Here is a 13,401-nt window from a genome sequence, read left to right as displayed (position 1 = left end):
CAACACCCCCAGGTCCTTTTCCGCCAGGCAGCTTTCCAGCCACTCTTCCCCAAGCCTGTAGCGCTGCATGGGGTTGCTGCGACCCAAATGCAGATGATACATCTGAGCTATTATGCTGCTCCCTGGGACTGCCAACACAACTGTTTTTTTAGAAATTTGGTCAGTACTATGTCCAGAGAGCAAAAGTAATCTAAGGAAGGAGACCTGAATGTGTTCTTTAGATAAAGCCTGGCCCCAGATGAAACGATTCCAGCTACTAATAATGAAAGCAAAGAAGCAACAACCCATTCCCCTTTCCCCCAAATCCATGTTACCCACAATATCAAGTCAGACCCTGTGACCTTCAAAGCATCTCTTCCAGTCCTGCATGTCTTTCAGCACTATATGCAGTTGGGGGGAGGAGAAATTAAGTCACCTTGTGGTGTTTTCTCCAGTAATCCAAGAGCAGCACATGCATCAAGGAGTCTTTCTGTTCCACACACAGAGGTTCCAACCTCATTTGCAATATCCCCAGCCTTCAGTGGACCTTTATCTTTCAGATGATCAAACATCTTCAGCTTAGAGGCTACAAACAGAGCCTACATGTAGGAAAAAAAAAAATGTTAGAATGCTGTGTTTAAAAGACTGCAATCAAGAAGCAAGAGAACTATACCTTTTGCCTAGAATTATTCTACACAACTACTGTTCTTTAAAACGTGCAACACAGTTTAACAAAACTCCTGAAAATTGCTATGATACGTTTCCTTCCCTCTCAGAGGGTTTCACTATCTTAGCCAAGTAACAGAATTTTTAACAGAGGTGTTTGGGAGAGAAAGGAACTCAAAATATTCTGGAATGAAGCCTACACATTTCATATGAAGACTACCTCTTTGTTCAGATATTTAGCATATCCCCATCTATAAGGCTGTTCCATAACGTCAAACTTTCTTAAGCATCTGAACCAAGGCCAAAAGATCAAATCAAATTTGATTTACCCAAAACATAAGGAAATGGAAAGCTCCACTAAGGCAGTGTAACAGCTTCAGTTGCTATAATATTGGTCTTTGTTTAATAAAAATTAAGGAAGAAAAAAAAACAAAACTTCAGAGCACAACTTCTTTCTACCATTCTGTAATTCTCAGTTCAACGCAGGGGGGGAGTGATCAAAGAAGAAAACACCCCAAAGGCCCGAATACAGATCAGACTACGCAAATGTAGAACATATTAAGTTTGAGAAAGTATGATTTAACCCTGATCCTCTCCTGTTCTGCAACAGCAGCTATGCACACCTTAATAGGACATGCACACCTTAACAGGACGTGCACTTACGGAATGAGGAAGAGAGAACAGCTAGAGCCTGATGGTAAAGAAAAACCCACAGGCAATGCAGCTGTCTAAGTTGAAAAAAACTTAACTGAACTCAGAGATATGCTAACCAAACCAGAGAGGAAAGTTAATGATATGTGATAATATATACCTCTCCATTTGAAGTTAATTTGCAATTCTGCAGTTTCAGTATTTTGGAACAGTTAACACACCTAAAACCAAGGAACTTAGGTAGAGCACAAGAGTGGAAGCACACACAGCAATCACAGAATCCATTTCTTTGCAACTGCACACAACTATAATGTACTTAAAAATCAAAGGTAGTCAAGGAAAAAAAAAAAAGGATTGACATTCTGTTTAGTAAAAATCAAATGGAGAAAAAGAGATTAACTTTGAGAGGAAGGTCTGGTACTGTGTGTCTATATATTTTATCATCTTCACCCCCTTTTTACAGTTTCCTCTGTTACTCTAATAAGAACGTATAGCTGGATTTATTATAATCCAGGCTTTCATGATACTGAGCCAACTGCATCTCGTCTACAACCATTTGGCTTTTAAGACCTGCCCAGTCTTTGGACTGATACCACCTGGAAACTATAAGAACAGGAAAGAGAAAGTACGGAGATATGGTCAAAAACTTGGATGACCCAAATCACTCTTTCTACCATTCTGTAATTCTCAGTTCAACGCAGGGGGGGAGTGATCAAAGAAGAAAACACCCCAAAGGCCCGAATACAGATCAGACTGTGCAAATGTAGAACATATTAAGTTTGAGAAAGTATGATCTAACCCTGATCCTCTCCTGTTCTGCAACAGCAGCTATTCAGAGTAAAACAGGCAGCAACATCTTTGCCTGCAGGAGATTTCACTCTGCTTGACGAAGTCCTTGAAATAACACTCAAGGATCAAAATGAAACACCCCAAAGGCCCGAATACAGATCAGACTGTGCAAATGTAGAACATATTAAGTTTGAGAAAGTATGATCTAACCCTGATCCTCTCCTGTTCTGCAACAGCAGCTATTCAGAGTAAAACAGGCAGCAACATCTTTGCCTGCAGGAGATTTCACTCTGCTTGACGAAGTCCTTGAAATAACACTCAAGGATGAAAATGAAATAGAACTTGAGAGCTTTTGGGAAACAAAGTGCTTTTGTGCTCTTATCCCTATTCTACAAGTGGAGAGATGATGCATTTTGTCAGATCACAGGAAGCGTTCCATTGCAACTGGTGATTAATTTTACAGAGATCCAAGCCCTGAGGAAAAAAATTTCCCACTAGTTCAACATGAAACTCAGCACTTCATACAATGACTTCACACTGGATTAGTGGGAAAGGAAAGCTTCTGCTTCTATTTACATCCTCCACCGTCTTTCACTGCACAAAACCGAATTCGGCATCGCATCGCTGTAAACAGTGCGCATGATGTGCAACAAAATGCTGATGATTCTCCATATTTTTTTACTTAAATTAAAGAAATGCTAAGCATCATCTCACCCATTCAAATACATCAAAACTCGCTCACTATGGAAACAGAAGGAAGTTCACAAACGCAGCAGTCTCAAGGCTGCTTTATTCCAAATTTCTCAACGCTGCTTTGCATGCCTGCAAGCAGCACGCCCACAGATCTACAGTGACCACACTATGGTTTTCCTTCAGATCCAAGTACAACTTTCTGCTGTTTCAGCAAAACCATTGTCCACTGTCTTGCGTGTTTCCCTCCATCACCCCTCAAATTTGTTGTATCTTTAAATCCAGGTTTGTCATTTCACTGCCACTTTAGCAGTTTTTTCACCTCTTCCTAAAACAAGAATGACTTGATGGAGATCAGTGATCTATTAGAATCATTGGTGTTCATTTCTCCTTCACCTTCTTCACTACTGTCTTCACTACACTGGAGCTGTGAGTAGAAAACTTGGCAGCACTTAAAGTGTCCAGCTACTCATTTCCCATCACACTTGGCTGCTACACAGAGCATGTGACCATCTGTTTGTAAGCTGTTACGTGTATGTTTCCATGAGATACTGCATGGAGATTATTCAGCTAAACATACCTGGAACATGAAGCAGTGTATAAAAAAAAATCTCCTTAATAGGGGAAAAAAAAAAATTAAGATCTTCCACAGAATTCTAATGCTAAGCATTAAAAGTTAGAAAGGAAATAATATACACAATTCTTGTCACAGTTCTAAGTCAGATAAGTTAACCATATTAAATGCTTTCTTTGCAGTGTACATAAACATAACTTCCTGCTTGATTGTGCTCTTGTTATCAGTTAAAAAAAAAAACAACCAAAAACCCAAACCTTTTTTCCTCTCAAGAGACAAAAATTTTTATCAAATGGTAACTGAAATTTCACAGAACAGATAAAAGCAAATACCAAAAACCCCAACATTTGCACTGCACCAGAAGTTTCAGCTATCTTAGATTCTTTGGTACTTCAGTGGTCCTTTTATACTAATTATTAATACATTCTTACCCCAGCTCAAGTATTTCACATTACCTGCTATATATTGAAGTCCAATGAAACAATCATATCAGTCAGCAATGTAATGAGTAGTTTTATTTTTTCCCCTTACCTTTGAAGCTCTAAAACCATCCATCAGCGCTAGAATTTTAGATGGAAGTTTTGCTGCACTTTCCGACACTCCATTCTGATTTTCCAAAGGTACCATAAAACCAGTTCTGACACTAGAACTGTTTTCGGAATTGTAAATAGCTCCTGAGGAACACATCCCACTGCTGTCCAACTTACTAGCACCTTTGTGCTCTGTGAAATTTGAAGATTCACTTTCTCCATCACTTAGGTTCTCAAAAGTGTCCACAGAAGGGATAGAGTCATACTTTTTATGTTGTACATTATGTTTAGAGGGTGGATAGTATAATTCTGCCAGCTTTTTGCAGAAGTGATTCAGAGGAAATCCCACCACATTCAAGAAGTCTCCGTGGACATACTCAACTAACATTCCACCAAGAGCCTGGATTCCGTATCCACCAGCCTTGTCCCTGGCGGAGAGAAAGCAAAAATGACATAGATCTAATTAAGGTTAAGAGTAAAGGTAGCACAGAACACAAATAATCCACCAGTACTGCAGACTCTGGAATAAACACTAGTGTACTCAAGTTAGAGGTGGATTAAATCTACTAGTTAGGCTCAACACTTCAATTTATAAATCACAAGATAAATATAAGGATCAGTATTTCTACTAAGGGTGAGTAGTCTTTATGCTTCAGACGGTCCAAGTGCCACAGTCACCTAAGCAGGAGGTCCATCAGCTGACTGCAGTCAGATTGTGTTGCCATAGGTTACCCAGCATTCTCCAAGTCCTGGCTACCAAAAAGGTAACAGCAAGAGTCACTGAGACCAACATTGCCACTGGGTCACCCAGCTGCATACTGACCTAGCTCTATTCCACAAGAGGCGACTTGCGGATCTCAGTCATAGGAATATCTCAAATGAGGATCAGGAAGAGACGACTTTCTTGGGGAGGAGCAACCTGCATCTATCTTTATCCTTTTCTATCTAAGTACAAAATCCACTACTATCCCATTCAGCCCTACTCAATTCTTGTGTAACCCTCTGAGATGTAAGTAGAGTTGTGGTTCACAACACTGTGCTCTTAGATGTCATGGTAATACTAGTAACTTGGCACAGGAATGTATTTTCACAGAAAGTAACCTTGGAAAACTAATTTGTCTTTAGGTGTCATTATGCAAATTCCACTGCGTGGAATGGAAATGTGTATGGGCAGATAAGCTGCAATAGACGCAACAATTTTACTGTTCACATATAAGGAACCAGGCAGTTAGAAGTATGCTTATTACATGATAACACCAGAATCTGAAAGCCTAAGTCAGCAAGCTTTGAAACCAAAGGTCAGTCAGTCTCAGATCTATTAACTTAAGATAGTATGGAATTACACAAACTATTTGTGAAAGAAGTTTACTACACAAAGAAGGCTGTAGATTTTTCATCTTACGATTTGATCAGAACCAGCTCTTTACATTTTTAGAACTTAGTTCTGGATTCCCTTTCAGATAGTCTCCTAAGAGAAAGAGAGGAATCAGCATCCCAGCAAATGGGATTTTTGAATTGCTATAAACTAGGGAATGGGTCTTTTCCTTTATCTTCCGTTTTAAGCACCACTGTATAGCTTTGTCATTGTTTAAATTATTCCTTCCTTTATAACATACTTAAGACTTACACCATCTAAATTAGGAATATTCTAATGACTAAAAAGTCTTTTCATTTTAAAATGAACTAGCAGTCCAGTAGGATGAAGTCATTCTGGAATATGCTGACAGGGAGGCAAAAAAACATTGTGACCATCAAAAGTAGTGGTATCATACTGCCAGCAAGTACATTAACACAATTGGCCACATCTTGTTTATTTTTATACAGAACTTTACATTCTGGCATTGGATCCTGAATAGGATTCTCTACTACAGCTACAAGTGCAAAAGCATGAGGTTATGTAGTTAGTAACAGTTCCATTGATTTTTCAGCAAGTGTCTTCCATGCTAAAACCTAGAATATAACAGTATTTACACAGCTCTCATAACTAGTTCTGGCTAATCTGGCTTTTGTAACTGGATACTTTTATTAGCATAACACTAACTTTAAAGCTTCATTTATAACACTACGCACAACATCAGTTAATTTGCATTATAATAAAAAAATACAACTCAGTTTAAAGACCTTTTGACAAACAGTAAGATCACTGCTGCAACCAAAACATTTTTCAGTAACTGACTGTTGCAGGGGATACGTGTTGGAAAGTGTGCAACATCCACTGATTAAAAACAAACAAACAAACCCCACACACGAACGACACCCCCCCCAATACAGCACGAATGTGTGCAACATCCACTGATCTTTTTTAAAAAAACCACAAACAACAATCAAACCCACACACAATACAATGGGAGAAAAAATATTAAGAAAGCAGTAAAATAGAGGTAACTCTTGAAAAGCACATTTCCTTTATTAGCTGTAGAACCCTTAACTTTAGTCATGCCACAAAATAGTATATCCATGCATACAATAGCTGAATTGTCCAACACAGAGCCAATGATCAAATAAATCACTGTTGCACTAACAAGCACTACTGCTCCTACAGATGAAAGGAGATGCTTGGCTGGGTTTTAGGTGGGTTTCCAAAGGCAAGAACACATGTATGACAGTTATACATGTGTCTTGGCCCATACACAGTTGCATTAGTAGAAATACAGACAAATTTCAGCCACATTAGACAGAGCCCATCTGAGCTAGTGACTGGGCTTCACTAACAGTCAGAAGGATATAGATAGATCACTGACAAAGTTCATCTTTACTGAAGCAAATATTTCAAATACCTTAGAAGCTGTACACTAATTTCTTGCATCTCTATCACCTATTAGTTAGTTGATTGGATACCCAAGCTTACTTATCTTCACATATCTACAAATCAGACAAATGCCACCTTTAGTTCCTTTAAATATGAAGTTAGTGGTTTTGTAGAGCAGAGAGACAAAAACTACTGTCACGACAGAGGTAAGGAGAAGCAGAATTTGGTCACCTATCTCTTGGGAGAGGCAACACCTAGATGCCCAGTCAGCATACACACGTCATGGAACCAGTCAGAGATGCATTTCCATTTGCAAGGAACTTGCAAAGGAACTTGCAAAGGAGAAGAGGTAGGCAGGTACAAGAAAGATTTGCTCGTAAGTTCTGGTGAATGTAGAACAACTATTACATACAGAGGGAGTCAACTGTAGCAACGCGATAGATTAAAAACAATATTCAAAGTTAATTCTAGTATAAGAACAGTACAGCTCCCCTTACTTCTGTAATCCTGCAGCGGGAAGATTTTTGCTCTTATGCTCTAAGAGCTGATAACCTCAAGCTATCCATGAGCTAATTTGTGCTGAGACTGTAATTACTCATAAAATCTAAAAGATACATTTGCTATAGCTTTGAAGGAAATAACTCTTAAGAGAAATCATATAAGGGAAGAAAGTTAGACATTTATATTCTACATTTTATTACTTCATAGTTAAGTCTGAAACTGTAGAACTCCAGCCTCTGTAATCACCTCTTTCCCAGAGTGCAGTAGGGTCCTTTGGTTTCATTGCCACCGTTCAGAGCAGAGCTACCGAAAACCACATAGGATCTTCAGAGTGGAAGTTTTGAGCAGAGACAGAGGAAGTTGTTCACAAGGGAAAGACTACAAAAAAAAGCTGGGTCAAAGAGGCTGGCAGGAACTAAGTCTAGTCATTACACAAACCCAAAACAGTTAGGATTACTATGGTCCAGCCCTCTTTCTACAGAGAGCCAGAAAAGAAGAAAGAGACCCTGCCAGCAGGAAGAAAATCCTTGGCGGGAAAGAGGAACAGCAATAAAACAGAAAAGGAAAGGCCATCTTTCTGCAGTCAAAATAGTGCTTTTCACTCCTCCCTTGTTCATACTTTGAGTCATCTATATGCTTTTAGAATTAGTTCCTGTGTCACCAGTGACTGACTTTTAAAATACTATACGCCAATTTTGTCCTTGCTATAAAAAGAACTCAATCCAATCCTCAACAGCACAAAAGAGTCAATTTTCTTTTAATCTTTCATGTGACCATTAAGTCTCATATGATTTCACAAAATTAAGTTGCCATTAAAAAAAGAAACAAATGGTCACTTGAACTGCAGTAGTGTTTAGAAAAACCTGTATGTACATAAATGTGTAACCGGTATGGGTGGCCATGGAGGAGGGGACAAAAAAACCAACCAAACAAAAAACCCCATGAGAGACTTCTTACTGTTTTGCAAAATTTATAGGACACTGTATTTAGTAGTTCCTTCCCAAGGCCAGAGCAAATGCCTACTATCCTCTTGATTATATGAATGAAGATTGATTGGCTTCTGCTCCAGAGAGTAACGAAATACATCCCCTGAACCTTTGGTCCCTGAGAAACCCTTGCTGTCACACACCCTGTTTAGCAGAATGAACAGAATTACCCAATGCTGCTCATGAGCCATTTTGCTGCAGCGCAGCACTGCTAAAGCATATTTTCTTCCAGAGAAAATAATCAGAATTTCCGAAATATTTTTCAACCTGACGTTCTTCCTAAAAACCCAGGGTCATTTCTCCTTCAAAGTGCAACTTTCTGGTCAGCTGCATACTAAAGATCACCTTCCAAAAACCTAACTAGGAATTTCTGTTACAAATTGTATTCTTGCCAAAAGATTCTTCTCCGCATAATCTAATTTTGCTTCAGTCTCTAATAAGCTGGGAACCTTACATGTTCAGAAAGGATGCCTCATTCACACATAAGCACTTAAATAAATCCAAAATCTACACTGGTTCCTCTTTCCCCAGTAAAACATGACTGTATTGTTTTATAGCACAACTGAGTGTAAAAAACACCACGACTGATATTCTTACACAGTCAAAATTGAAGTTACAGAGGCAAAAGTTCACCTCAGATCACCAGATATGCAGTCCATAGTGCTAACTATGGCCTGATTTGCATTCACTAAGCTTCAGCTAACACAAAGGAAGGGCAAATTCCATGGAATCACAAACATTCCCTTGTTGTCTCCAAGTAAGTACTTTGGTTTTTTTAAACAATCTAGTCAACTTCATCTTAGGAGTAGTTAGGCATTCTGTTCTCATCCTATTTCTTCTGTGGAATCAATGCTGTCTGTAAGTAACTAGTATATTGCAAAGGTAGAAGAAACACATAAGCTGAGAGACAATTACGGAATAAGAACACATACAAGCTGGCCACAAGAATAAGTGAAAATTAAGTTGGCATTTCTTGCATCAGAACAGTGCGATTTTGATAAAATAAATAAACCAAGTTCTGGCTTCTTTCAGTAAAGTTCTCCAATACCCTGATTATCCAATACTCACTCTATTCACCTGTTTTATAATGAGAACTTCCCATTGTCTCAGGTATTCAAACTCCCCGAATGCCTCTGTTAACAGAGAGGTAATTGTATATTGCATGAGTGCTTGCCCTAATCCAGAGTATTTCAACAGTCTTCACTTTTCAGAATTTTTAGGGTACTAAAAAGGCAGCTCAGTTTCCCTGGAGGAATGATAGTTCTAGACAAGAAGAACAGAATACTCAACTTGCATCACCCATACTATCATTTATCATATACACACAGCAAAATTTCACAGAACACAGGACAAAATGGTTTATGCTGGTGGCTAATAACATACCCTAAGGCCTATTCTCAAGTACTGTGTGATAGCTTCAGGGTCTTACTTACATTGGCTCCCCGCTATGAATGTACTCCCATAAGAGCTCTTCAGACAGGTCAGAAAATTTTACTTTAGTTTCTTCGTAGAAATCAGTGACTTCTGTTTCTAGCTGATTATCTACAGAAAGGAAGAGGTGTTATTAGAAACAGACATTGTAGTTTAGACAGTGTAACATCTCAGTTTTATTTCAGTTCATATTCATTTGATGTTTTTGCTTGGGAAAAAATTAAAGATACTACACAGATGTATGGAATGACTAATAATGCGCTGGACACACTCAAGGTCAGGTTGGAGGGGGCTCTGAGCAACCTGATCTAGTTGAAGATGTCCCTGCCCACGGCAGGGGCGTTGGACTAGATGACCTTTAGAGGTCCCTTCCAACCCAAACTATTCTATGATTCTATGACAGTGGACTCGTAACTTCCCCAAAAAAGTAAAAACTTGCATTTTCAACCTCTGCAGTCCTGTCTTGGGGCTAACAGGTTGCTCTGCCTGTGTGGGATGCACTCTTAAATTAACAATGCTTATGCAGAGCTAGCATACACATCCAGCATACACATCCAGCACCCTGTACAAAGACTACAAACACCCTTCTAACTTTATGACTGTTGTCAAAGAACTCTTAACAACACATCATAGTTAAACATGTAGCTGTTACAAATGCTTGAATGTGAATCTGCAGCTGTATCTGTACTGCAGACTCCGGCATCCAGCAGTCCCATCAGTAACCATCAGTGTCATTTTCATATCATCTCTCAAGAAGTAACAAGATTATTTCAGACTTCTGTATCTAGAAGTGGTTGAGAGAAGGCCAGAGGTGCGATAGAGTACTGCACACCTGGGTGTGGACCCTGTTGCATGTAGGTACACTGTGAATCTGGTATCATTGCAGATGGAGGCTTTTCCAAAATATGTTTAGAAGGAAACAGCCTTGCACAAATGAGCGTGCACATTACAGGTTAGTAGTTCTGTCTACTCTTTCCTATAAAAATCAAGGTCAGCATCTCCTGTTACTGCTGTTCTGACAGCAGTGGAAATTCTTGAGGGAGAGTAAGAAAGATCCACAGTACAGACCAAGGGAAGAATACACTAACCACCTGATAACGGTGTTAGTGTTGAAAAAACATTTAATGACCCAGATGAAATAAAAAAGTTGTTGCATATGAAGACATATTACTACATCTTTCAGTATTGATAAAAAAAACGATCAGCTCAAGATGAAAATTCCAATTGTAACATACGTGGTACTTAACAACAGCGTTGTAATTATAACTAAAACTAAAAATGTATTCTAGAAAACTCTTCCATTGATTGCATCACTTGGGGAATATACAGACTTATGGTATTTTTATTCATCTAAATATGATATGGCTTAAATTTGTAAGCTTCAAATGAGACGTGCTGTCATACCATCAGTACTGCAGTTGTGTGCACTTATTACTGTCTTCCTAGCGTAAACAATGAAAGGCATTATTATTCTTGCTGGATTGCTCACAGGAACCCATTGATAACATGTTTTATTTCTTTTGCAGCAGCTCTCTTTCTACTGTACTAGCATATTAGTAAGGGTACTGGTTCACTGACTATTTCCATTACAAGAGTTAAGAGCAATCATCCCGGTAAAGATTAAAAGCTGTAAATAATTTGTCTACAGAAAGACTATGTCCAGTGAAATTTCAGACAAATGATCCTTGCAGAAGTTCCACTAAAAGAATATTGGCATAATTATCAGAGGAAGTCCCTCAAACCAAACACTACTCAAATTATATTAATGGCACAGTTCTCATAAAAAACACTTCCTGACTGTGTAAATTATCTGATAAAGAACATTGATGTATTGCTCCCTACAGTTCATTAACAGTCTGAGGCATTAAGCCATTACCTCACTCATCCCCTAAAAATGGGCTCTAAAGTTTCCCTTATTTACTGAATGAAATGAAGTAACTACAGATACGGCGACCGCTTGTATCCATCACCTAGTGTAACTAGAACACAGGAATAAAGTTAATATGGATCAGATTCAGCACAGTTTGTAGTGCCTTAATTGAATTTCATTTAGAATATTCCCACAATTTACACTGGTCTTTTCATTAGTCCCATAGCTTTCAGAGACAGCATCTCTGAAGTCTGTCATATTTTGTCATCCTCTTTCCTGTGTGAAAACTGAATACAGTAAGAAGGTTGGCTTTTGTGGGGAGTTTTTAATTTATATATCGATAAGGTACTTCTCATCTTGAGTAGGAAGCCAAGTCAGACTGTATATGAAAAATTTCCATCCTGTTTCTTCACTTGTAAAAGTCCTTATGAGAGTAATTTTTAATGAAAATGCTGAGTTTAAATAAAATGACACATGTACCTTTACTGCTGCAATGTATAATAGCCACTCCCGTGAACACACTGTGCTCTTTCCCACTCAACCTGTCAGGGAAAGAATGTGCATTAAGCAACACTTTTATGAAATCTGTCATGTGCAAAAATGTTCTACACGATTGTGTCACTACAGCCTGAGAAACACACCATTATATTAATACATCACTTGATGGCTCTGACGTGTATCCTGACTAAATACATTTTGTTTTTTTATTTCAATTATAGGTGAAAAGACATTGGCAAAACAAAAAAATACTATCAAGAGATTCAGTTATTTCAAGTCTCCAAAATGTCACTTGTACTGATGTCCACAATTTGGAACAGTAGTCCATGGTATCAGCTTATTTAGTGTACGTAGAGAGAAGTGACTATTTCAAATGCATAAGAAAAAGCCAGTCAGCATAAACATTACCATTACAGGCATCTTCACTGAAAGCTGGCAATAAATAGCTAGATGATGCAACTTAGACTAAACAAGCGACAGGCAACTAGAGCTTACGAACTCATTTAATCCAGACTGGCCCCCAGGGATCCCATGGCAAGCCAGAGTAACAGAGGCAGAGTGTTGAGGAAGAGAGCCTATATTCACTTACCCCAGACCCATGTGCTCTCTTGTCGTGGCTCCAGAGCGCCACACTGTGGCCGATTAATTTTGAGGGCTTTAAGTTTATTAAATTAATGTGTAAGCAATGGAAGTATAATAAATAGCATGAGAACTTGGATCTTTGAAGAGACTAATTAAGGAATAGTCTCCTAGAGATTATCCAGGCTATTATTTGATGTGATCAGAAGCATCTCACACTCTTACTATCTCCCACAAGATTCCACATAATTAATTGTAAGATGAAACAGTGAGTGAAAATTTTAATCTGACACCTTGGATATATGCAAATACACATTTTGTCTGCATTTCTTCCTGTTCGTATAGAACAAAATTAAAAGGAGTTCTAAAAAACTAAATTTTAAGTGCATTTCATATCCATGATTAAAAGACTGACCTACTGAACTTAAAAAATAAAAAGCCAAAACATTTGCATGTGTTAGAAGTAGACAAAGCGCTGTTAAAAAAAAAGTACTATTTTTGAACTAACCAAACTTGGCATGATTTCAAGCAAAAGCAGCTGTGAGAAATCTCTTGCCAGACAGACTCCTTTGAGAATCTCCTACTAATAACATATGCTGCTGTCACTTTAAAAAAAAAAAGACTACTACTTTTAAGTTAGTAACATGCCACAAAGGATCAAAAATTCAGCCTAAGTCATCAATGGAAAAAAAAAAAAAAATCTAAAATAGACTTACAGAGCAAAACTCCAAAAACTACCAAGCCACTTGTATTCTCTCTTTAGGAGATGCCCGAGTTAGAGCGTGAACTGGTGAAACAAGCAGTGCACCTTTTCTGTATTCCCCCCATAAAACAGAAGCATGACTAGGGGATTTATCATGTCATCTTTCACAAAGGAGGTGACTAGACTTTAGTTGGTTTCTTAAAAA

General features: G+C 38.3%; 1 protein-coding gene and 1 long non-coding RNA gene across 3 annotated transcripts in view; one reads left to right on the top strand and one right to left on the bottom strand.

Moving 5' to 3' along the window:
* LOC103923031 overlaps positions 1–13,401 on the top strand; it is a 32,146-nt gene that overhangs the window by 14,263 nt on the left and 4,482 nt on the right. The window lies entirely within an intron of this gene.
* ASMTL (acetylserotonin O-methyltransferase-like) overlaps positions 1–13,401 on the bottom strand; it is a 29,332-nt gene that overhangs the window by 12,514 nt on the left and 3,417 nt on the right. For both annotated transcript variants that reach the window (XM_009331277.1, XM_009331276.1), the window contains exons 4-7: positions 11,897–11,958; positions 9,549–9,657; positions 3,881–4,307; positions 416–578 (exon numbers count right to left, since the gene is read on the bottom strand). In XM_009331277.1, the coding sequence (XP_009329552.1) occupies positions 416–578; positions 3,881–4,307; positions 9,549–9,657; positions 11,897–11,958 (761 nt within the window). The remainder of the gene's footprint in view (positions 1–415; positions 579–3,880; positions 4,308–9,548; positions 9,658–11,896; positions 11,959–13,401) is intronic.

The sequence above is a fragment of the Pygoscelis adeliae genome, unplaced genomic scaffold (assembly GCF_000699105.1).
Source record: "Pygoscelis adeliae isolate BGI_AS28 unplaced genomic scaffold, ASM69910v1 Scaffold149, whole genome shotgun sequence".
Taxonomy (NCBI): domain Eukaryota; kingdom Metazoa; phylum Chordata; class Aves; order Sphenisciformes; family Spheniscidae; genus Pygoscelis; species Pygoscelis adeliae.
The sequence above is the reverse complement of the archived record's forward strand: the minus strand, read 5'-3'. Positions and strand labels throughout refer to the sequence as shown.